Here is a 26,675-nt window from a genome sequence, read left to right on the forward strand (position 1 = left end):
TGTAAGAATGTGATACTCTCTAAGAAATTTGCAAGCCTAAGTAGAGATGATTTTATATGGCTTACTATTTCCTTAAACCATATGTCAATACAAGGACTTTCCAAAAAAAATGATCACATTACTTGATACTGATGCCTGTGCTGAGTGGAAAGGAATGGCCTTCTCCTTCTTTGGTTATAGCAGGGGTCACTCCTCCTTCGGTTATAGCAGGGGTCAACACACTGTGGCTCCCGAGGGGAGGCTGGCCCACTGCCTGTTTTATAAATACATTTTATTGGAACACAGCCATGCCCATTCATTTACATGGTGTCGATGACTGCTTTCCTGCTCCAAAGATAGAGTGGGCAGGACAGAAAAGCCTGAAAGTCCTGAGATATTTACTCTCTGGCCCCTTCCAGAAAACATTTGCCAACTTCTGGAGATCAGCATCGTGTTAGAGTCATGGGTGTTCTCTGTTACTAGCTGTGGGTGCTGCAGACAAGTTATTTGACTCCTATAAGCTTTAATTTCCTCAATTAAGAAGTCAAAGATACCAAGGATTATATATTTAAATCAGATAATATATTTAAAGCCAGTACCGTCCTTATCCTCGGCCCTACCAATATTGTGGACAGGCCCATGCAACGCTCTGAGTGTGGTGCCTGGCCAATAGGAAGGACTCAGTATAAACATACGGATGTGTAAAATAGCTCATTACTTCTGTCATTGTTATCTTCGTTATTCTTGTCTTCTGCCATTTTGTGGCCATAGCTCAGAGACCCTGTGTGGAGATCCCAGTGTTCTCTTCTTCCACTGCTCTGCCGCAGGGCAGCTCTGTTTCCTACAAGGAGACAGAAAACTAGTACTAAAATTTTGTGAATGGCGTGGTTAGGAGGGAAGTAGGTGAAGCTGTGTGGTAAGGTATGAGGAACGCAAGGATCAAGTCAAAAGCCAGACAAGCAGGAGAGCATATGGAGCGTGAATTTGGAATCTGAAATGCGTGGGTTTGTATCTTCGGCCCTCCTATACAGGCTGTGTGACCGAATTCAGGAAATCAGTTCACCTTTCTCCTTGTCAGCGTCCTTATGGTTAAACACCGCTCACAGCGAGTGACCCACAGGGACGCGAGGATGGGCTGGACTCCTACACGGAACGTGCTTGGCCCGTGAGATATGCTCAGCAAACATTAGTTCTCCATGGCGCTGCCTTATGAAAGCAGGAGCAAGAAGACAGCGAGAGCTGTGGGTGCCTGCACGGGGTACATGCATTTAAGGACTTTGCTCCCGTGGCGCCATTCCAGACCATATTAAAATCTCAACTTCCTCCCCACCCCGGACTTCCTCTTCCTCTTTGCTTGATAGATTGTTACCCACGTAACATATCCTGCTGTGGGGTACACTCTGTTTTATTTGCTTATTGTCCCCACCCACGTGGGTTCCACGAGGACAGGAATTATTGTCTATTTTGTCCACTGATATGATCTCATGGCAGGACACAGTTGGGGGTTTATTAAATATCTGTTGAACAGAAGAACAGAGCCCAGAAGGCTTTTGTGTGGCCAGAGATGCACCCTGCTCCATTAGAGCTGGGATTTGGATGAAGCTGGAGAAGCAAATGGCAAGCATCCTCATGAACTCAAGCAGCCATGGTGACCTATAATGCATCGGCATGGCCGGTTGTAGAGACTGAGAGACGTTTGGAAAATCTTGAAACCTTTAAGGCCCAACATGACTTGTGGAAGTGGGAAGAGGTTTTGGGGTTTTATTATTTTTGTGTTAGTGACTCTACGTTCTAGCATGTTCAAGGTTTCTGCACAGTGCTTATGGCAATCAAATCCAGCCTCCTTAGCTCAAATCTAGTAAGTGGGGTGGTGACTCCCTTTGTTTGGCCTAACAGTGAACCCTCAAAGTTTAAGGAGCTGGACCAACCGACTTAGGGGATTTGAAGTATGGAATTGGAGCTTGAACGTGAACTGATTCCCAGCATCTCCATGTCAGAAACCTCAAATGCTTCTCTTGTTTTTCTACCCTTGATACCATAGACCTTTAGAAAAGGGAACAGAAGTGGAGAGATTTTTTTTTAAAGGAGATATGTTTAGAAATGAGACTATTTAAGTGTTTTCCTTTACAAAACCAATCTGCCCCAGTAGACTGGAGTTCTTTGAGGGCAGGACCTGTGGTTTATTCATAATTGAATTCTTAATGCCCACTATATTGCCAGTCACATATAGAGAGAGAATGAATAAATAATTGAACAAGTAAATGGGCTATATTAATTTTGGGCTTCTTATGGCACTAATGTCTAACTGATGTAGGATTTCTTTACACAAGCTGGCTTCATTCTTAAAATATTCCGTAATAATTTGTAGTCTATTATCCAGGGAAAGAAGTGGGTCTTAACTGAAATGCTCATGGCTGATGGATACAAATTAAATGTTTGTGATTTCTGAGGCCAGTCGACTGCATAGATGATGTGAGGGACCACATTCCAGCCAAAGGTTTTTAGAGCTGTGCTGTCGACACGCCACTCAGATAACATGAGAGAGTCTTCATGTCTATTTAGAAAGCTGAGCCAGAGTCAGCAAGAAAATCCTATCAAAACGGTTTGTCTGTGACGGGCTCCAAGACGCAATGCTCAGGAGCTGGCCTGGGGATAGATGATTTTCCTTCCGCATAAGGACTTCGACCAGAGTGGGAACATGCCAGGCGGCACATCCCTAGAGACAGACTGCCAGTGCTCCTTGGTGACCAGCATTCCTCCCAGGTGCTGATAGGGAGCTCTTGGGGGGACTGGCTCTCACAAAGCCACGACGTCACCCTCTGCGACACAGTCTAGATTTAGACTCGTGGTGCCAATATGGTTATACAGTGTCAGTGACAAAAGACAGCGAGAGTCAGAGGGTCTGTTCACGAACCAAGAACACACAAAGGGGACGTCTGCTGATGCTGCTGAAATCCAGGGCAGTTTGAGCCTAAACGATGAACCTGTTACTCTCCACACTAACGCCAGAGGGCTAGCAATGCGCTGGAATAGCGCCTCAGAGAAACAACATGTAAATACTGTGTAAGATGGGGGGGGTTATATTTGCTTCTCTGTCACGGGGCAAGTTTTATTTGAAAGTTAGTTATATGGGATCGAATACTCAGGGGGACTCCACTGCACCCCCGAAGTAATCCTGCCTCTCTCCCTCTGTTTCCCAGCATGGGCTACTGCATCCTTTTTGTGCACGGATTGAGGAAGCTCTGCACTTGGCTGAATCGATGCGGGGCCACCACGCTGACCGTGTGCACTGTGCTGCTATTATTGCTTTTCTCCTGGAAAACTGTGAAGCAGAATGAAATTTGGCTGTCAAGAGAGTCCCTGTTCAGGTACGATTAGATGGAGAAAAGCAAAGCTCTTCCCATGCATTTCTTTGCTTACATATTTGTTTCCAAACAAATGAGATAACATGGGTCTGGCAATAATCATTAACCCACGGGTTTTTGGTTTTGTTTTGTTTTTTTTTTTTAAAGTAAAGTTTTAAGTGGAAGATGTAATTTTATTTGAGGTTTTAGCTTTAGTTTTTTAAATGGTATTCAATAAAGTTTAATGTGAGCTCATTCTAAGTGAATTTATGAAAATAAGGTTCATGGGAAGGTTTCTGGGTCTGTGGAACCGTCGTAATGATGAGCTGGGCTCTAAAATCAGCTATAAACAAAATGAAATGATAAGCCTAACTTCATTATGCAGACAAGTCAATGAGAAAGGTGAGCACCTAGCAGGAAGGAAGAGGAACGCAGGACATTTTCTTTAGACTCTTCCAGGACATTAAGTTGTGATCTGTGATCTAGTTGCTTTATTCTGAACATTAATTGTGAACAAAGAAATGGAAGACTTTTCTCATCTCCTGGTAGGTTTCTGTGTGGTATAGAAGCTGTTTCTGAATGTAACAACGTCACCTGAAAGCCCTAAACTTGTCGTAAAGTATAAACATTCTTCGGGACTGTTGCTCATCGTGCCGTGTTTTCTGGACCTTAGGGCGCCTCACTAATGCATAATGACCTTCACCTGGGCTCCCTGGCACTGCCCCACCAGGATCCCAACAGGATTTTTCCAGGTTTCCAGGGATTCCCAGTCTGTGCCCTCTTCCAGCTTCTGTCCTCACTTACGACCCAGTTACACAATTCAGTCAGTGTGGTTTTTACTTGGTTCTCTGCTCAGCTGATACCCAACACTTATACTCTGGGAGCAAACAACGGAAACAGAGTTGGGATCGCTTGGGAAAAAGGAAAATATTGGAAGAGTAGAGGAAGGTGCACAGAATTGAAGGGCTACTATAGAAGTTGGCACAGAGCAGACAGGAAAACAGGCTTCGGGATAATCTGTCTTGAGAGCACCCGAGCGCCCACCCAGGAACAAATAAGTAAACTTACACCAGGTATTTTTTATCTTCACATCAAAGCCTTGGAAAAATTAAGTCCTCTGGCTGAGCTTGAGCTGTATGTCACATGCCTGCCCTTTGTCTCCACCAGGGCACTAGAATGAGTGATTGGCCAAAGAAGCCCCTCTGACTTCCAGGGAGTTAGGCCAAGCACCTTGGGGTTCCACTGAGACTTCACAGAGTGAGGCAAGAGTGAATTCCCCACAGGAAATCCAAGTACTGGAGGAGGGGCACAGACTATAGCTGCCAAGAATGAACAAACAGATGAATGAATGAATGAGCAAATGAACAAATAAGACAAATGTTCACTGCACTCTTCTACTATCTTAAAACAACATATTTGATTTTGCTACTTGGCAGTTTAACTTTTTTCTTAATAGAAAAAAATTAGTTTGGTATGCACGTCTTTTCTTTTCCCCAATTATTTTATTTATTTACTTGAGAGAGAGAGAACGCCTGTACCCACGAGCAGGGGGAGAGGGAGAAGCAGACTCCCCGCTGAGCAGGGAGCCTGATGCAGGGCTCGATCCCAGGACCCCGGGATCATGACCTGAGCTGAAGGCAGATGCTTAACCGACTGAGCCACCCAGGCACCCCTGGCACGCATGTCTTATTAGCTTATTTATTATTACTATATCGTCATGGTCATCATCATTACCACAGTGGGTACTGTAGAGACCTGGTGATTTTTTTATGAATATTTTTTCACCTTAAGATCCCAGATTCTATTCATTCTCTGTCACATACCTTTACCTGGCAGTTCTCCCAGACCACAGTGAACTTGTTCCCTCTTGCTAACCATGCTGAGGTCATTCTGTAAACACAGGGGCATGGAAGTTCAGCAATACAACTTCCCCTTAGTCTCTGTTGGCTTGAATTTTTTTTTCTTTTGCTTTCAGCAGTCAATGCTTTTATGAGAGACCTTAAAATTGTTCCACCCTGTATTAAGCCCTTTGCTTGAATCAAGGTACTAACAGAGGTTGGGTCTTCTGATGATGTTTACTGCTTTATCAGAGCAACTTTGGGGGTGGATTTTGGCAGGCAGCAGTTTATTTCAAGGATAACAAGTTCATGTTCAAATCCTCTAAGGCTGATGCCAGTTTAAAAACAGATCAACAAAAAGCTCATTGACCTTGCATCCAGAGGCTTCTGGGTTTTTTTAGATGAAAGTATGTAGTCACAGCTGATTACTAAAACACAGCCATTCTACATATGTGCTTGAAGAGGTTTTGTGCCCCAGGAGGCCTTTGGTGATCAAATGGAATTTTATATAACGTGCAAATCAAAGCTTTTGATAGTTTTTAGAAAACTTTGCCTATTACAATTTATGTATGTCCCAAGAAAAGTTTTAAGCATCTGAGACTTTAAGAATATTCTTTATTCTCTAAAACCAGATGTTTGCATGTATTCATCAGTGCTGAGTCATGCTCGAATCAGTTGAAACGAACATTTACCAAGAATCTTTGAAGGAAGATAGAGTTACCGGATTGAGTATGGGGACTGGAGTTAGACTTTCTGGCTCCTCTCCAAGTACCGCCATTTCATAGCTGTGTGACCTTGGGCAAGGTACCTAACCACTCCATGCCTTAGTTTCTTTATTTTGAAACTTAAAAGAATAATAATAATGTTCTATTTGGGGTGTAGTGTAAGAATAAATGAGTATGTGAAAGATGCATAAGGCAGTACAACAAACACTATGTAAGGTTTTCAAATTATTGCTGTTTACTATGTTCTAGGGTATGAGAGAGAGGTGGTGGGAAGGGGGAGAGAGAGATTATCTGTAGATGAGCTGAAAGTCTGCATGGGGGTCAGACACATAAGCACATTTTAACATAACATAGCAGGTGGTAGACAGAGGCAGCAGGACAACTGTGTAAGTACAAGCAGGCTGCTAAGAACAACCCAGGCCTTCAAGAACTGTTCCCTTATAGACCTGAGCTGCGTACAGAAAGATGAAAACAACCTAAATTAGCCACGGTGATCAAAACCAAGAACTGGCTGATTGGAGTAAGAAAAATTTGTTATAATTCTAGATAAGGTGATGCCCCTGTGAGAAGCCCATCTGGCTTCTCCTCTGTTCTAAACAATGAACTCATTGACCGTTCCTTGGACGTAGGGTCTCATTAAGGCCTCTCTTATTACACGGAGTGGTTTTGCTTGGCAGTACTATGAACAGTCTTACAGAGTATCTTAGGACAGACCTTTGTGTTGGAGAAAATCCAAATTTCCGTCAAGGCCCAGCCTTTCCAGCCAAGGCGTCCTCTAACAAAAAAGATCCCACCGTGTGATGTATTCTTAGGAGGTACAGATGCAAGGCCCCCCTCACAGCTTTGTAGTGCCACAGGCAAGAAGCTTGCACAGAGCCTAAGAAGCTGCACTTGTGTCTTACCAGAGGCCTGGAGAGAGTAATTGGTCCAAGCTGAACTAGCTGTGAAGAGGAGAAGCCAGGCTTTGAACCCGGATTTGATATAAAAGAATACATAAGCCTTGCTACGCTGATTTTTTACTTTATGTTTTCTAACTAAAACTAAGCCCAGTATTTAAAAAAAAGAGAGGGGGAGAGAGCGAGAGGGAGGGGTTGGTTCCTAATCATAGCTGCAAGCTATATTTTCTTTAATTCTTTATAACAAGGAACTGTTCTGGTAGCCTAACCTGGGAAGAGGGTCACTGCACAGCTCCAGCTGGGCCTGGTAACAGCCCCGAATTTTGCATTTGTTTGGAGTAAGTAGAACTGTAATAACACATTTTGGTAAAATCCCCTCTATGCCCCAAATCTTCGAAATACCTGAAAAGGCAGAGAGCACATTTTTCTTTTATTGGCATCTAGTTAAGTGTCTCTCTGAATCCCATTCATGAACTATTTAAGTGATCCACAGACCATCAATTAAGAATTTCTGGCCTAGATTATTCTCCATCTCTGTAGGGAACACATTTCTGTTTCTTCCTTTCTGAATTGCTAAGCCAGAGAGATCAGCCAACGTCCCAGGGCCAAGAATATGTGCTGAAGTTTGGCAAATTCTTTTGTAAAGGAGTGGATGGTAAATATTTTAGTCTTTGTGGGCCATATAGTGTCTTTTTGCAACGACTCAACCCTGCTGTTGTCTCGGGAACGATGCCAAAGATAATAGGTAAACACATTGGCGCGCCCGCGGCCCACAAGGCCATAATTTGCTTAGCAATGAGATAAACATTGTGATAGTGAAATTATAATGTTACTATGTCCTGTGGTACCTTTCTGGTTTAGCATCACATGTTGATCAGCTTCAGGAATGGTTCTGACCATGTATTGGCCTTGGTTGAAATCTCTGCTCCACTACTTTTCTCGGTCTGTAAACTTTAGAGAAAGGTCTTCATCTCTCTGAACTTTAGTGTTCTTATCTGTGGTGTGGGAGGTACCATAATTCTACCCATCCAGTAGGTTATTGAAGGGATAAAAGGAGACGATCCAGGGAAATGAGTGCTTAGCCTGGAACTTGGTTCAGACTGAGCATTCTGTCCCGTGAGTACTAGGCATTCTGGATGTGGCATTGTGCACCCTCAGGTCATAGCAGGGTCAACGTTGAAGAGAATCACAAATCCTTCTTACTTTCCTTTCCTGTTAACCTCTGGCTGAACACCGCTCATTATTATTATTTGTTTTAATGTTTGTTTTCTCATCAGGAATTCGGGAATGGTTCTCGTGACCTATTGTCCAGCAATGCCAACAAAACAAATTGATGTTCTATAAACTTGGAGATATATCTGAGAGAAGAGGCTTTTGAGTCATGTTTGTTATTTTTCAAGTGTTGTACCAATGAGAGGTGTGAGGGAGAAATGTGAGGTACATGAATGAAGATCCTGAGCTGAAAGGAGATTTTTCTTTGTAATCAGCATTGGGATTATGAACGGGGATGGAGCTCCAACTGCATACCTAATGAATACTACAGGTCTTTGTAGAGTAAATATATGTAAGCTGCTGTTTCCATCGAAACGACTGTGCTATGAAACAGTAGCATCTGTAGAGCAAAAGGAGGGGACTGGCTCTGGAAGCAGAAGCCGCCTGGCCAGTTACAGCTACGTGGAAACTTTTGCCTTTGGCCAGTTGCTTATTTCCCCTTTTCCACAAACAACTCATTGTAAAATGAGAGACTGGAAAAACATAGCAGAAAAATACCACAGAGAGAACATAAAGGTCAAAAACAACAATGGAAAAAGCAGTGTGTTCTTCGGATTCCAGTGACCCCACCCCACATCTGCTTGCCTGTTACGAACATCATTACTTCCTCTGGCCATCACTGAACAATGCCCCGATCTTTGCAAGGACCATGTTTCCACAGGCCTAATTGTCTGTTCCTCAGGTGATACATAAATTAGAGTCACCATGTTAATCACACAGAGGGAGGGATCAATTCCAATATGCCAGTTACGTCCATGCTGACATCAAAGTTACCTTTAAAATCTGCCTTGTACCATGCACTACTTATTTCTGGATAGAAAAATCAGAAATTTTCCTGGGTAGACATTGGAATGTTTTTTAAGCCGTTACTAGCACTCTGACCCAGACTCTTCCCCGGTGACTGAATTCACTTTGCGTACTATCCATTTTAAATATTCCATTAAAATCCTGGCTTTCTGTGGCAGCTGTAGGGTCTCACCATAGAGTGACTGAAGGATACCGAGGGTTTCACGGGAGCACCCGAACGTCGGCCTTTGTCAATCTTTTGTCTTGGGTGCATCCGTTTCTACTGAGACAATTTCTCCTGTCTCCTCCCTGGGGGTCCAATCCCGGCCGCCAATATTCAGAGAGCTTTATAAGAGGGGAAACTGAGATCCCAGTGTTCAGAATGCAAATCTTCACCTAAGCTACCTTTGAGGTACCACCCTTCTCCCTTCCCTCGGTGGTACCTGTCATTCCCGAGTACAGGATCTCTCTAGCTCAGCTTTTCCAGAGAGTAAAACTCCTGTCTTTTGCTGGAATGGGGAAGGAATAATGAAAAAAGTCACTTGGGTGTTCAGGGTCAGGATGGCGATCTGGGCTTTAACTGCTCCTGAGACAGATTTAGTCTGTGATCAGCCATGCCCCAGCCACCACAAAATCCTAGCCACCTGCCCTACCTTTGTGGGCACCGAAGCAGCCTGCCTAAGTTTGGAGTCTGCTGCCTTCAGATGATGTTGCCCTCGGGTCAGTCTCTAGGCTCTTGCACTCCCTGTAAGTTCTGTCCTCTGGAGAGTTCCTCGGGTGGCCAGCCAGTGGGTTTTAAGTTGGGACTATCTTTGCTGGTCCTAAGGAACTGGTTATTTTAGGGAAGGTTCAACAAAGATCACAAAGCCCTTACATATTTCCCCAAGAGATCTTTAACACTTTGTATGAAACCCTTCTATTGATCTTACCTTTCAAAACTAAATGAAAGTATGTTACGTGGGAGAGGTAGTAGTGCTTTAGAGTTGCCCCAAAGCTAGGTTGTCCTGCTTTTCTCCTTGCTCTCTCTCATCAGCTGTCCGCCTCCCACATTTCATCCATGCACGGTCTGGGAGTTTTCTTTCCAAGTGGCCCTCCAGCCCATCTTCCATCATTCCCCTGCCACCACCTGCCTGCACGTTGAGGGAACGAGGGACTCTAGAACCCAAGCTAGAATCCTCTAGAATCCCACCTCTTCCACTGGACCAGCTGTATAATCTTGTGCAGGTTAAACATGTGGGCTAGTTACAAACAAGAAACGGATCCTCTCCTGCCCTACCTGCCCCTGGAATCATCTTCAAAGCTTCACTGCTATCCTGTAGGGATTCCCCAGGCATTTGCTTATGGCAGCCCAAGCAGACTAACACAGTGGCCATGGAAGCAGGGTTTTTACCTTTTTGAGCAAAATCTCACTTCCTTATCTGCAACTTGTAAAATAATTATACTTGCATTTATTTATTTATTTATTTTTAATTAGCCCAGGCTTGGGTACATGGGAAATGTTAATTTCCAATAAAACTTAATAGGGAGGCCAGTCTACAGTCATCCCTCTTGTCATGATTTATTTTTGTAGACACTCTCAACTTTTTTTTTTTAAGGAAGGTTATAAGTGCACAAAAGAAGCAAGGAAGGAAAAAAAACTGAATGAACCTGAGCATGCAGGTTTGTTCTGCAGAGAATAATCTATCACCCTGTGCCGCCACCTCTGCTTCCTATCAAGTTAGCATGTTTGTTTAGTTGTGCACATCACCCACTGCCTTCATTGTTTTCCACAGAAGCATGTTTTGTAAGTCACATAATTCATGAATTCTGAAAAACCTGACTTAGATGGATATAACGGACGTTCCGAATGCAGGTTCATGAAACTTGAGTAAAATATGAAAGAAACCAATGATGCTCCTAAATACAGTTCTTTGTTGCTCTTTTTTCTTTTCTTTAAATGTATTAATTGTAGGTCTGGAGTTCAAACCCTGCCCCACAATGCCAAGGTTCACTACAACTACGCCAATTTCCTGAAGGACCAGGGTCGGACCCGGGAAGCGATCTACCACTACAGAACGGCCCTCGGGTAAGCAGCACAGCTGTGCTTCTCAGGCCCTTGTTCATTCACTCGCCCTCCCAGTGTGCGCTGGGGGGACAGTGGACATCTCCTTGGAGGTGTAAGGGTCCTGGACTCTCCACCTTTCGGCTCCGTGTTCAAGTCTGTTGTGAATGTGCTAATTCTGCCTTGCTTCTACTTCTTGGTGTTTTCCTGCAAAAGTTTCCATTGCTACCCACTACTCAGTGAAGTGACGCTTGGTCGAATACACACACGCAGGCAAACAAGAGTTGGGTATTCCAATGAATTCTTCCCACTTTAGGCTTCCCATCGTCAGAAAGGATTTATATGAAGACATCTGAGTATAGAAATGAAATACCCTGATAGTTGTATTAAATAGACGGAAAACTAGAAGACACTTGATTACCATATTGGGAATATGTTAATAAGGGGTGCGCATGCCTCTGTGTGTGTGTGTGTGTGTGCGCGCGCAAATATATATGTGTATGTGCGTATATATATGAACAGCCCTGGCACTCTCCTTGTACTCCTCTCCTTGTATTCATTTGGAAGAGACTGTACAAAATATAGCTTTAAGTTGTCACTTTAAGAGAAACCACAAAATCAAGCCTGCGTTACCAGCGGCAGACTGCTCTTGAGTATTCAAAATTGCAACTCTTACTTTCAAGATGGTCTTATCTAAAAGATTCCACATGATGAATGTCTTTAACCTGCAACATGTGGGCACGAGAACTATACATCAAGTCAGATGTATAGTTCTCCTCAGAGACTCCTCAGAGTCTCCAAACGTGGGCAAAACAAAGAAACATGAGTCTTCTCTTTTATTGTACTATGGGGCTCACAGAAGCTTTTTAAAGAGGTTTCCATGCCCCTAGAGATTGGCCCACATTTGGCTGAATTTTCTGATACTGTTCTGCTTTGGGACACATTAAAGTATGTATACTGGGGCGCCTGGGTGGCTCAGTCATTAAGCATCTGCCTTCAGCTCAGGTCATGCTCCCAGAGTCCTGGGATAGAGCCCTGCATCGGGCTCCCTGCTGGCAGGAAGCCTGCCTCTCCCTCTCCCACTCCCCCTGCATTCTCTCTCTCTGTCAAATAAATAAAATAAAATCTTTTTTAAAAAATGAGAAATTTGACCTAGAAAAAAATAAAGTATATATACTGAACACATCTACATTTCCCTCAAGCACATACGAGGATTATCTCAAAGCTTAGTTTGAAATCATCATTCTTAAAGTAACTGACCTGATTTTTAAAATTATCCTTTTGAACAATGATCTTACATAAGTATATTGTTCATAAATCAAATTCTTTTAGACTTTAGGCTCTCTTAGGTAATATTCAATACGGCCAAAATTTTAAGCTGTGCACATCAAGTTCACTGTCAGATACTTTTCCAAAGATATAAGAAATGCAAGTCCCAGAGGAAAATTGTAACAAAACTTTTTATTGAGGAAAAGAAGTTTTATTAAGGAATAGAAGATCATTTTTAAGATTTAATAAAGAATTATATTCTTTCCCTGGAAGCCAATTTACCCAAATGTTTACAGTACTTATCTCTAGTTAGTGAGATTATGGTTTAATTCTTTTCTCTGTACTTTATTTTGTGTTCCAGATGTTCTACAGTGAACATGTATTATTTTTGCAATGAGGAGATGTCATTTTTAAAGAGGCATATATTCCTTCAAGGGCACAAATAAAGTATGTTTTGGTGTAATGATTAATTAATGTTTCAGGGTTTTAGATGGCATTCTTGAAGAGAAGAGAGCAGTAAATTTGCCTGAAAAATAGTGGTTGAAAGAAAGTATTATCAGTATCCTTTAAAATTTATTGCATTCTAACAGACTGTTTTCTGTCAAGTTCAAACAGAAAAAATAAGGCAGACCCTAAGGCACACCTTGGGGCAAAGATACAAATTATATAAAATTCTCCGGTAGCCGATTTTACAGAATTATAGTAGCTGGTTGGGTACTACCGCTTTTTTCCCATGAAACAATAAAAATAAATGTTTGCTTCAGCAACTGTGCTTCTGGAAGAAAGCATTAAGAAGTGGGGAAAAAACAATTAAAACTATAAATACACTGCATAGTAATTAGTGAAATATTTCATCCTCTCAGACCAGGCTCAAAATACTTCTGATTTAAGTAGCATCATTTCTGTGTGGATACCTCTGTGGTGAATTTTCAGTGGGTGTTTTGTTTTGCTTTTTAATTTAAATTGTCACTCCTTGTGTTAGAGAGAAAAGGAAAATACCAGGACTATTCATCATTTTGATGATTATTCATCCTAGGTGACTGGAAGATGGCCCTTATTTTTAAAATTTAATTTAATTTAGTTTTTTTGGAGAGAGAGCATGCACACAAGGGGCAGAGGGGGAGGGGCAGAGAGAGAGAATCTCAATCAGATTCCATGCTCAGTGCGGAGCCCAACATGGGGCTCAAACTCATGACCCTGAGATCATGACCTGAGCTGAAATCAAGAGTCGGGTGCTAAACCGACTGAGCCACCCAGGCATCCTAGATTGCCCTAATTTTGATATTGCTTTTTCTTTGCTGAAGTTGCTGAGACAGGAATTCTCCCCTCTCCCAACTACCTTATCTCTATTTCAACTTCAGTATATTTGATATTTTCCATATTTGCACACAGCAAGAAAGAATGATTAGGGAAATGCAGGGCTAGCGGTGCTATTATCTGAAATCAGTCCCCACAATTATCCATTTCTATCGTAATGACTGTGTAGATCCCAAAGGCAATGATGAAATTAGTCATTAGGGTTTTTATCTATACCAATATCATTTTGGCTGCCTTACAATTCTAGAAATAATGCTACATTAAATTGGTAATTATATATGACATGAATATTCTGCTTCTTTTAAACCTTCTTTGTTTTTTTAAAGATTTATTTATTTATTTCTGGGGGTGGGAGGAGCAGAGTCAGAGGGAGAGAAAAAATGTTGGAGCAGACTCCCTGCCGAGCAGGGAGCCCAATGCAGGGCTTAATCCCAGAACCCTGAAATCACTATCTGAGCCGAAATCAAGAGCCGGCCGCATAACCGACTGAGCCACCCAGGCGCCGCAACCTTATTTTATTTATTTTATTTTTTAAACAAGATGGAAGTATACTAACTTCTCCTCCCTTTCAGTGTACCTCATTTATTCTATTTCTGCAGTGCAAGGGAAATCTCCCTTGGAAAATGCTGCAGCTGAAGTTTCAGGTTCAGATTAAGACCCAAATCAGCAAAGGAAAATGGCAGAACTCTTAAATCCTTAATGAACACAAGTGTTACCTTTGCCTTGCTGGGAGGGGCAGCTGTGATGTTTATACCTGTTCCAGGTTGTATAAAGTTTGGGATTCTATTTGGTTCAGAATCAGAACACCACTGGTAGATCTGCCATATGCCTCCAAAGCTTTCTGGTCATTGTTTAAAACCTGGAAAAGTGGGGCACCTGGGTGGCTCAGTTGGTTAAGCGACTGCCTTTGGCTCAGGTCATGATCCTGGAGTCCTGGGATCAAGTCCCACGTTGGGCTCCCAGCTCAGCGGGGAGCCTGCTTCTCCCTCTGACCCTCTCCCCTCTCATGCTGTTTCTCTCTCTCTCTCAAATAAATAAAATCTTAAAACAAAAACAAAACAAAACAAAAACCTGGAAAAGTTTCTACCATTCCATCTCATGTGAGTGGAGTAGAAATTCCAGGGACCACCCAATATCTCAGCTCTTCCTGCACAAAATAACCCATGAAATAATTTGTCCAGTAAGCCCAAAGAGAGAGATCGTGGCCCAACCTGGATAACGTGCAGCAGATACTAAATGTGTACTTGGCCAGAGGTTTGTTGATCAGCTTAAAACATCAGTTAAAAGGGGAGAATCATAAAATAAATTATACACACTCTTGAATGATTTTATTGTACCCTAAAATTTCCCATGTACATCCATTCACCAATCTTCAAATGTCAAACCAAGCTTTTTCCTTTGGGTTAAGAGTCTAATGATTATAATCTGCAAAAATCACACACATAAGTCCTTTCTCTGATGATCAGGTTTTCATACTTTTTTTTTTTTTTTTTTTTGAGAGAGAGAGAATGAGAGACAGAGAGCATGAGAGGGAGGAGGGTCAGAGGGAGAGAAGCAGACTCCCTGCCGAGCAGGGAGCCCGATGCGGGAATCGATCCCGGGACTCCAGGATCATGACCTGAGCCGAAGGCAGTCGCTTAACCAACTGAGCCACCCAGGCGCCCCAGGTTTTCATACTTTAAAGTGGAATAAAAATGTAATGACTGTGAGATTTTTCTCCTATAGTTTTTTTACAGATACTCTACATCTAATCAACAGCAATTTCTTGAGCAAATTCCCTTTTTTGAGTATTTCTAGAGTATTTACATAGTTTTCATAGAAATACAACTCTCTTTTTCACATCTATATCAGTTTGCAAGATATTTCATTACATGGTACAATTGCAATAAAAACTACAACTGCCATAAATTTGTTAACAAACACAACTGTCTTTTAGTCATACAACTCAACTCACAGAATCAAAAAGGCCCATGCTTATAGAGAAAGTTTATTAAGTTGTGGGTATCCACCAATATGTTTTGCAGAGAATAGAGAACATCTAGAAATCTGACGACATAGTGAAGAGACTGTTTTAAAAGAGATTTCACTATAGGTGATAGAGTCATGGAAATTGTTTCTCATCTTATATTTAAAACCCCTGCATGACTCAGTTACTGGTTGGTTAAAATGGGCTGGCCATCAAGAGCCCTGCACCTGGGAATGAATAGAGTTCACTTTGTCCAGGGGGGTCAGGAAGGTCTCCCTACTGTCAGCAGCAAATTATCCCATATTCCACGGAGCATTTGTTCACTTAGATGCCCTCTTCCTGCCAGCCCACTATAATAAGCACCCCCATACTCAGATTCACTGATGCATCCCAGGTGATTAGATATCAGCCCTGTGCAGTATTCTGTCCTGATACAAGGGCTGTGATCTTCAGTCAGCCAGACTGCTGTTTTCTCTTCACAGGTATGGTTTCAACATGAAATACACAGTAAATCATCTAAGATTTCCATCCTCCCATACTCCTATCAAGCAGGAGATGCATTACTCTTCCCCGATGGCACTCAAATGTGCTTGGGCAGCCATGGGACCCTTAGAGCGGCCTTACGCACTCCCAATATATCTGTTGTTGATGTTCTAAACAGAAAATCTGAAGGGAAAGAAAGAGGGTAGAAGTCCTTGACCAGACTCTTTTATTGGCATAATTAAAGGGGAAGAAATGTTCTTTTAATGCTCCTGTCCCGAAGACATCTCTACTAGTTCTATTTCATTGCCTTCCACGTGGGAAAGGATAGAACTAAAATCTTTCTGATTAGAATTTTTTAATGCATAAAATAGAGACTCATCATGATAATAATAACCATTGACAGAGATAGCATTCTTTGCATTCCCTCCTGTGTGGATAACTGGAACTCTGCAAGGAGATTCCATTAGACTGGGTAAGTCTATGTGGAAAAAAGGAAGTAATAAAAGAATCGAGGAAACATCGTATCATTAGAGTCTAAAGAATCTAACCATGTGTAATTAACCCCCCATTCACTGATGTCCTGAGTATATCAATAAAATTATTACAATTCCTTTGAAAAATGCTATCTGTAAAGCGGCTGGAGTTTGAACATTTTTTTTTAAATCAGGATTTAATGGTTATTTTAAAAGTCCTTCATTACACAGCCTATTTTAAGTGAACATTTAAAATAACTCTTATGAGTAAAAGTGACCTTGGATACCAGCTGCCATGTATTTCTGGAAACAATTAAAATTCTAGGACCATTTGTTAACCAGATTTAACAAGTGGAGATGGGCTCTTCTGTCCATGTGGTATTTTCATTTATAAAAGTCTAAATACACTTCCCAGTATCACAGATAGACACTTGAAATTATTTTTATTTTTTTGTTGATGAAATTAGAACCTCCCTCTATTTTGTGTTAATTAAGTCTGGCAGTTTTATTCATTAAATCCAAGAAGTTAAACACTATTTCATTTAGAAAACTAGAATTTCGTGACCATACTTACGGTTCTGTCATTTCTATTGAAGCGTATTTCGCTGTCTGGTTTTTTGGTGTTTTTTCCACCTGCCTTACACCACTCTTTCACTTCAAGAACTCGCCGTGCTTCCCCAGGAAACAGAATCCCAGGCAGGGATCTGCAAGCAGGAAGTCCAGTGAGGAGTGCTCTCTGGAACGCTAGGGAAGGAAGCCAGGGAAGCAGGATGGGCAGAGGGAGAGATGATAGGCAGTGCAGTTCCAGGGCCTCGGCTGACCCCTGAGGAAGCCCTGGAGCTTCGAGGGCCCCTCAGGATGGCCATGAATGGAGGCAAGAGATGGAACCTTTACGTCCCCTCATGAACCTTGGGTGAGGCTGAGCCCCATGCCCAGAGAAGTCCAGGCTGTGAGCTGTCAGCAGATGGGGAAACAAGCCCCTCAGATGGGAGTGGTGTCTGGGTGGTGGGAGACAGCATCCGCGACCCCGGCTTAATTATAATTTTTTACATAAGCAGATATGAGCATTTTAACAATATCATCTAGATTTTCTGTTAAAGTGACAACATAGGAGGTTGGAATATTACAAGGTAACTCCTATAGAAAGTTCAAAGCCGTGCCTAATACCCGGCAGTGATAAACTCGTTAAATGTTATCCATGTCCCAAATCTGACCACTTCTCTCCACCTCCACCGCCTACCGTGTGTGTCTCACGTAGATTCCTATCTCTCAGAGCCCCTGCAGCTGCCTCCAGGCCCCGCACCATCTTTCTCAGACCTCACCTCCTGCGACTTTTCTTGCCGGCTCGGCTCCAGCCACGTGGGGCTTCAGGGACTCTGAATTTGTGGTTTTCTCTTCCCAGAATACCCCCTCCCTCTCTAAAAGCTGCCTCCTTCCCTTCCTTCCGGGCTCCCTACTAGGTCATCTTGTCAACAAGGCCTTCCCCGGCCACCCCACCTAAGAGTGCAGTCACCACCAACATACTGCCCCCAGACCTATCTTGCCCTTCTCCTGTCCTTCGTTTCCCAGCTCCTCAGAGATTTTGTTTAAAACCCTTCCTTTAAAGCCTTCACTTTATCCACTTCTCTGGGCACTTTTCCATTCATACTTAAATATTCTCAGGGCGCCTGGGTGGCTCCGTTGGTTGAGCGTCCACCTCTTGATATTGGCTCAGGTCATGATCTCGGGTCGTGAGATCGAGCCCCGTGTTGGTCTTTGCATTCAGCAGGGAGTGTGCTTGAGATTCTCTCTCCCTCTTCCTCTGCCCCTCCCCTCCCCACTCTCACACTCTCTTTCTCTCTCTAAAGATTTATTTATTTATTTTTTAGAGAGAGGTGGGGAGACAGAGTATGCACACGAGCAGGGGGAGAGGGAGAGAGAAAGAATTTCAAGCTGACTCCCTGCTGAGCGTAGAGCCCAACACGGGGCTCGATCTCATGACCCAAGATCATGACCTGAGCTGAAATCAAGAGGTGGACGCTCAATCGACTGAGCCACCCAGGCACCCCTCTATCTCTCTCTAAAATAAATAAACAAACAAACAAACAAACAAACAAATAAATAAATAAATAAATAAATAAAAGAAAATGAAATAAATGAAATACTCTAAATAGTCTCAAGTCTCTGCCATCTTGAAACAAGTATGCAAACCAGCCTCTGCATCTCCTGTTTTCCCCTTCCTGCCATTCAGTCTGTCTGTTCCCACCTTTCGACTGTTGAAATTTCCTGCCGGTCTCAGTGTCTTCTCCTTTATTTCCCTCTTGTTACCCCCCCACCAGCCGTGGGTGGTTCCTGCTCTACCACCCAGAACTGTTCGCAAGCGCACCAGTTGCCTCCACGCGGGGAACTCCAGAGGAGGACCCTGCTTGGGAGTTAAATTACTTGACTCTCGGCAGCATTAATTTTGTTGAACGATCCCTCCTCCTTAGAGCAAATTCTTTTTCAGCTTCCATGCTGCCTTGGTTTGCCTTCTGTTTCTCTAGACTCTCCTCCAAACCCTTGATGGAGGAGCTCTCAGGCTCCTCTGCTAGGCCTTCTCTTCTCAAGCTTTGCCTTCCTCCCAGGGGATTTCTTCAGTTCCAAAGGCTTTAGAAAGCGTCTGTATGCTGATTAACTCTCAAAGCTGTAATTTCACCATGTAACTTTCCCATATCAAAGCAGTCTATCCACCTGATTCCTGGACGTTTCCACAGATTTCCCTCTGCACTTGAAACTCCCCTTACCACCTTCTCTCCAAAACCAGCTCCTTGACCTTTATTGGCCCCCTTTCCAGTTTGTGCTTAAGCCAGAGTAAAAAGTTATGTTTCCTGCGTTCTGTTGGGTTTTGCTTTCTCTCTTGGAAACACCTTCCTTCCTCTTCCTGCTTATATCCCCTCCTCCCCTTCCCCTGACCCTCAACTATTACTGCCCCACTGGTAAAGCATCATCTCCCCTGGAAACACCTTGGTGAGCACCATGGCTCCTTCCATGGGCTCCTGCTGCTTGTACTACCCACCTCCCATCCCTCCACCCCCCCCTGCCCAGTTTCTGCTTTGTCTCTTTCTGCCATGTGTGCTCTGATCACAGTGCATTGGAGTAATTTGGTGTCCTTGTCTCTCCCTCTTCTGCCACAGGACCTCCTTGAGAGCATGGACTCCTTTTTCTTTATTGCTGTGGGCCCTTAGCAGAGGGCCTGGCACATCGTAGGTGCTCAATAAATGTTAAAATGTTTGTTGAAAGACCGAATGAATGTAATGCACAGAGTATCACAGATCCCCTTAGAGTCCGAGGACAACTCCGTAGTAACAAGCAGTGTTTCTCAAATGGGAGAGCTGTCAACTATTTAGATGGAACAACTCTTCATTATGCAGTATTGTCCTGTGCATCAGAAGATGTTAAACACCACTACTTCCTGCTAGTGGTGACCACCAATTCCTGAGGTGGATAGTCTGGATATGCGCCCCTTTTGTCCCCATCCTTCATGATCTTCATGGGCAGTTCTTGATTAGGAATATGGACACACTTTTCCCTCCTCCTGCTGTCCTTTTCTAAGTTGATCTAACAACCGGAATACTGTTCATGCCACAAAGTGTCATTTCAATAAGGATTCCATGTGCACATTGATCTGTCACACAGGACTTTGAATCTCCTTACAGCCTTGGATGTAGCTTTTTTAAAATTGCATGTGTCTGGAATTCCATTTGGTGTTGAGCATATCAGAAAGGCTTGGAGGAAATTGCTCTGGTGCCTGTGGGGATCGTTTGCTTTAGATGATGGATTGCCAGGCTTTGGAATGAGGGTTTCACAGAGAACATTCCTACATTCTTAAAATGGAGAGAGTCACATGTCCTTCACATCTGAGAACCCACGGCAGAGGAGAGACAGATGGATACAAGATGACTTGAGTGCTCCTGGGTTAGTGATGAAGAAATAACGGATGTTATTTTGACTGATGGGAGCAAGTCGAAGGCCATTGACAGCAGTGAAGAGAATGATTTTTTTTTTGGAGGATGAGAAATCCATATGAGAGAAGGAGACCTGGCACCTTCAGCCTGGTATGGGTTCATTAGGGCTATAGATGGAGCAAAAAAAATACCACCCAGAGGTCCTTCAACTCACCCCAAAACACTGTTTGTGGTGGAACAAGTATGATGATGAGTATAGACATACCCATCATTTATTCACACAGAAGCCCATTCGTTCACACAGAAGGTCCATATGTTATTGACCTTATTGTTATAGAGAAAGCAGCTAAAGGACAGACATAAATTCAAAATCACGTAGCTAAAAAGTCACCCATGGCTTCTGACTCCAAAGCAATTCCCCACCATCTGCCACAAAAACCAGAGTTACCTCAGGCCTCTGAGAAGGGTTAAATTATGTTCACCATTTTCTATTTCAAAGAGCAGAGAAGTATTTAATTCAATACATTTCCCAACCTTTAAATTGTCAGGAACCAGGAAAATTCAGCCACTTAAAATGACTCATTTCCTGAGGGCATCAGAACAGGATTTTACTCTCAATTCTCTTGGAAAATCAATTGGGCGGAGTCCTTCTGGATCACGGGGAGAGGTCATCCATTGTGAGAGGTCAGATAATTGAGTTGGCCCTCTTTGGAGAGCCTGTCCCATTTCCCTAAACAGCACGTGAAGTTTTTTCCAAAGCTTTTTGAAATGGGTGGGAAGGAGTATAAATGCAAAAAGAAAGTGGCAAGACTTATTTGCTGGGTGTTAATGGCAATTCCAAACAAGTAAAGAAGCAGACCAATCCGTGTCACCCAGTACATTTTAGTGACACGATGGTTCAAATCTTACAACAGGGAAAAACTGAATGTCAGAGACTAATCTGGTTAAAAATATGCTGCTGACTCCTGAAATAAAGTTTACTTTGGGTGTTCTTTTTTAGTCCAGTGAAATTCAGGTTTTATGGTTGCATTTTTTTCCCAGCCATGTTTTTCTTTTGGATTTTTTTTTCTCAACAGGAAATAGAAAATAAACATCTGACCTTAGCATAGTTAACCTCAAATAAATTAATCTGTGGAATGAAAATCAGACAAATAAATCAAGGTGTATATATTCTGAAGGGAAATTGCAAACTGGAGCTCATGATACAATGTTGCTTGCACAATGAAATGCCTTATAAGGTACTCAAAACGTTGAAAAATTATGAGCATCCTTAACTTTTGAAAAGACTATACAAAATTCAAAGTAAATGACTGAAAGAAAATATAAAATCACACTTTAGTCACATCCATCTTACGTCTTTGAGTCTTCAGGTTGATCTTGAGGTTGAAGCTTAAGAACAGTAATGAGAGCATACATATATCTTGTACACTTACTGAGTATTGCTGGTTCTAAAACGCTTTTCCAAATACTGTGGTCTTCAGAGATACCATGGTTATTTTGTATGGCAGATAACATATTTTTCCAGTGCATAAGCATCTCAGTAGCCAAGTGTCCTGAGTATTGAGTTTATTCTACTTCTGTCCCTGAGAACTGGTTCCTGTAATATCATAGTCGAATGGACTGGCCAAAGAAAAAAAGGAGAAGTTATTCTAAATGGAAGCTCTAATTTGTAGCAGTTTATTTGCTGAAGGTGGAATGACTCAAGATTTTTTTGGAAAATAAATAGATTTACAGGAACCAACTGTCTTCTTAACACAAGAACACAACTGCTTCTGATTTTTTTAAAAATCTATTATCTACTCAATTTCTTTCCACAGCTATAACACAGTACAGTAATTCTACTTGAAGAATTAGGAGGGTTAGGGATCCCTGGGTGGCTCAGTCAGTTAGGCCTCAGCCTTCAGCTCAGGTCATGATGCCAGGGTCCTGGGATCAAGTCCCACATCAGGCTCCTTCCCTGGTGGGGAGCCTGCTGCTCCCCCTGCTTGTGCTCTCTCTCTGACAAATAAATAAGTAAAATCTTAAAAAAAAAAAAAAAATAGGAGGGTTAGATGAGAAAATGGAAGAAAAGGTGTGAAGTATCAATCTATCCTAGGTCCCTTTGGACCCATTTTCTTTTGTTCCCACCCCCAGTAATGATCTATTAATATGTTGTTGATGTTGATTCTCAGAGCTAAAGTAACTGGGAATGGAGGAGAATAATAATTATATCCTTAACTATTACTTTATCACTTCTGCATAAGGAAATGCTAGTAGATAAAAATTAAGAACCCCTTAAATGCTCAAATGTACATGTACTTATCAAGAATACAAATTTTCCAATACATGAAAAAAATTATCTCAGTCTGAGATAACTGTATCTCTAGATTTCATTTTTATTTTATTCTATTTTTTTAGTGGGGGAGGGACAAAGAGAGAGGGGGAGAGAGAATCTTAAGCAGGCTCCACACCCATTGGGGAGTCCAATGCGGGACTCAGTATCCCGACCCTGAGATCCTGACGTGAGCCGAAATCAAAAGTCGGATGCTTAACTGACTGAGCCACCCAGGTGCCCCAAGATTTCATTTTTAAAGAGAAAAAATAAGCTTCCTTATACCCTGGAGCTGCTTGACAAAACAGCATATTTTCTGTATAATAAATTTTTAAAAATTTAACTCACCAAAATAAGAATGACAGTAATAAAGAAATAGCAAGAGAGCACCCATAAACAATACAAATGTTGAGTAAGAGTGTGAGAAAGAAAATCCCATGGCTGTTCGCACTCGTCTTAAAAAAAAATAGGTCTGAAAACACCACTCCACTCTAGTTCAGTGACACTTTTGTTGAAATTTTTTTTTTAGATGGGGAAGGGAATAATTAATCACTAACAGAAATTTTGTAAAACATACCTATAGAAGTCAAAGTCAAGATGGGCTTAATTTATTCTGACCAGGGATGTAGCAACATAAACATCTCTTAAATTGTTCATTTTTCCAGTAGAAAATTCCCCTCCTGGAGACCTCAATATTGACTTGGACCCAAGCTAATTCAAACACAAGTTCATTTAAAAAAGTAAACACACAAAATAACCTTGTCCTTGCCTAGGTCTTCAGTAAACAAGAGAAGAGTATGTGTTTTAAGAATATATCTACATCGGGGCGCCTTGGTGGCTCAGTTGGTTAAGCGACTGCCTTCGGCTCGGGTCATGATCCTGGAGTCCCTGGATCGAGTCCCGCATCGGGCTCCCTGCTCAATGGGGAGTCTGCTTCTCCCTCTGACCCTCCCCTGTCTCATGTGCTCTCTCTCTCAAATGAATAAATAAAATCTAAAAAAAAAAAAATATATATATATATATATCTACATCTATCTTGAACTCAAAATAAAATGTGTTTTTTTTTTCCTGACCTAGTTATTGAAGAATCCTGTTGATGAAATTCAGCTTTGTTTTATAAATAATGCAATGCTTGCTTGTGAGTAGCTGAACCGAATCAGATACCCAGTGAGAGAGGATATTGCTAGCAGACCCTTACTATTACCAGGAATACACGATCTCACACATTTTTCAGGTGGAGGGCTCTGGGTGGCAATAGGTTCAGTAAACCACTCTAGAAGCCAGCAATCCCCTTCCTGCCTGGGTCGGGACTCTTCGTTAACATACAGCCTCTTTCCTGATTGTGGCTGGCAGACAAGTTTTTGGAGCAAAAGTCTCACTCAAGGCCCTTTTCCTCACAAGGCTCATACCTGTTTCTCATTGCTTCCTTTCTCGCTGCTTATTTCTGGTTTTGAGAGTTTGGTGTGGACTTATATTCAGTTTCTGAATTGGAAAAAAGAAAGGGGAGAGAGAAACATGGACTCCATGAAATGTGAAAGCCCATGACTGTTTAAGTGACAGTGGAATCGTGAGTGAAGATAAAGTTTGACAAGGTGGGCGGAGAGCCAGTGCCAAGGGCAGTTGCTTGACAGTGTAGATGGGCGCGGCAAGAGGTGGGTGAGTCCTTGGGGGAAGATCTTACTGAATTTAGACCATCCTTTCCCATAGGTAGTGCTTTCACCTCAGACATTGATTTCAAGGGCTCCCAAGCCTAAAGAAATAAGCAAAAGATCAAGTTTTAAGAAGGCAGATTTCCCCGGGAAGCTTCCTCTTACAGGTGGTCAACAGGGAAACAAGAATTGCTCTCACCGTGTTCACTGGACATCCCTTAAATCTTTGGGAGGTCAGAGAGCTTTGCTCAACATCTCCCCCTGCCAAAAAAAAAAGTTTCTTTAGAAGATTTTGAGTCCTGGCTGTGATAAGTTTTCTGTAATCACTTCCAAAATCATTCTTAGACCCAGACTTCCTAGGAGACCTTTGTGGGCAGAGTGCATGAGCAGATCCAAGGGCATTTTGTCTCATCATAGTTCTGATATCCCTTAGTGGAATCTCAGAGAAAGAGAGAGCCAAGGACTTGCTTCCCTCAGGACTGTGAGGCTGGGGGTGATGGGGCTACCCCCAGGGACCTCGGGTTGTCTTTGCCTGAGTGAAGGTGACCCGAGAGAAGCAAACCACAGTGCCGTGTGCTGGCCCAGTGTGTTTTCCTTTTCCCAGCTTCCTCTCATAATATCTCTCTCTCCAACAGCCTCTACAGCCATTGAGAGTAATTAAGGCTTTCAGGCTTTGGGAGGCCATAACATGCCACTGAATAGATTCTATCCCTTGTCAGTCATGAAGAGCATCACCTGGCATGTCTTCCTGAAAATGCTAGTTCTGGGGCATGTTCGTCGTGTTCCTTGCTGCTCTAGAAGGGAGTAGGGAAAGGAGGATTACATGGTCAAATAAACTTAGGAAACTTGGTTTAAGCAAAGATTTAAAACAAAACAAAACAAAACCCATGAGACTTGTCTTGTCAGCCTTTTAATAGGACGCCCTTCTGTCCGCAAATAAATTGATCTTCTTAGAAGGTACGGAACAGAGTGGGAGGAGGCAAGCCTGTCATTTGATCGTCAAGAGGCTTGACAAGTACACATCGTATTTTCATTTCTTGGCATTCCTACATTAAGAGCCAGTTCCGCGGGCTTATGCAGAGTACTCCAGGTGACAGAGATGGAGTGAACCTCTTAGTCTGCTAAATATTCTGCTCTAAATATAGCAGAAACAACTAAACTGTGGAGCTGTGCGGATTTGCCTTCTTGATGGTTTTGAGTTAAGGAAGTAAATTGATTCCCTTCCTTCCTTAATCAGCATAAATTTGGTTTACTGATGTATCCCCGATCCTCCTTTACATTTGCTTTTGAACATTGGGAATGCTATTTTCACTTCGTCGTGCATTATTTAAATTTTTTAAAAAGTGTTTGTCGGGATTTTCATTTGAGAACTGTATCAGGCCAGTTGGTACCAAATTACAGTAGGAGGAGGGAAAGGAGATAAAATGGAAAAAGAGAGCCAAGATGGAAAGCCATTTTAGGGATAAAGTTTGTTTTTATGGGAAGACCTTGTGTATTACCCTTTCTCAATAATGGTGGTCTTAGGGATCTTCCAGTCCAAGTATGTTCATGAAGATGCCCTCATCCAAGGAACCCCCAGTGTCTTGTGTACATAGTGGGCACCGTAGAAGCTGCTGGTCAGCAGTCCCACCAGCCCAGAAACTCAGAGGCAATGAGGCAGTGAGGATTTTCTGCCAAAGCAAATTGAAAGTAATATAGGCTCCAAAGGATTAAAATTTGTTTGACCCTGATAGATTTGCATAGTTTATTTTTGCACCATTTGGGGGTTATTATACCACTAAGGGTCAAAGATCTGCTTCCATATTTATATGCCCTCAGCTGCACACATAGTTGACCATTAAGATTTCACATGGACAAACCATTAAAATAAAGGAAGAATTCAGTGTTTGATTTTGATTGTGGCATTCCTGGGGTGGCGGGGGGGAGAGGGAGAACAAGCCCATCGTGCCCAGCTTAGCAGTTTTTGAACAATCATGGCTGAATATTTCTAATTTTCCAGGTTGTATCCTCGCCACGCAAGTGCCCTGAACAACCTTGGAACACTGACGAGAGACGCAGCAGAGGCAAAGAGGTGCTATCAGAGGGCTCTCCAGCTAAATCCACAGCACAGCCGGGCTCTCTTCAATCTTGGAAATCTCCTTAAGTAAGTAGAACAGATACCTTTCATCGGGCAGTCTTGTAATTTCAGGAAATCCTTTCCTTCTTAATACTCATTTAGTTGTGCTCCTGTCTCCTCTTCCCAGAGTGGAATAATTACGATTTTCAAGCTTTGAGAGGAGGTCATGTTCATCTGAAATAATTCTATGCCTCCTCAGTCTAAAAGAATATTTCCCAGAGTGACTCTCTGGAAGTGTTAGCTCTGGGAGATGTCCCTGGGTGGTCTGTAGAGGGGTGGGGATAGGG

General features: G+C 42.5%; 1 protein-coding gene across 1 annotated transcript in view; it reads left to right on the plus strand.

Moving 5' to 3' along the window:
- The window catches only part of TMTC1 (transmembrane O-mannosyltransferase targeting cadherins 1), a 263,586-nt gene that overhangs the window by 185,811 nt on the left and 51,100 nt on the right, over positions 1-26,675 (plus strand). The window contains exons 10-12 of the mRNA XM_035027979.1: positions 3,180-3,347; positions 10,792-10,905; positions 26,272-26,415. Coding sequence (XP_034883870.1) covers positions 3,180-3,347; positions 10,792-10,905; positions 26,272-26,415 — 426 coding nt within the window. The remainder of the gene's footprint in view (positions 1-3,179; positions 3,348-10,791; positions 10,906-26,271; positions 26,416-26,675) is intronic.

The sequence above is a fragment of the Mirounga leonina genome, unplaced genomic scaffold (genome assembly GCF_011800145.1).
Source record: "Mirounga leonina isolate KUSES-001 unplaced genomic scaffold, KU_Mleo_1.0 Mir_201, whole genome shotgun sequence".
NCBI classification, from domain to species: Eukaryota; Metazoa; Chordata; class Mammalia; order Carnivora; family Phocidae; genus Mirounga; species Mirounga leonina.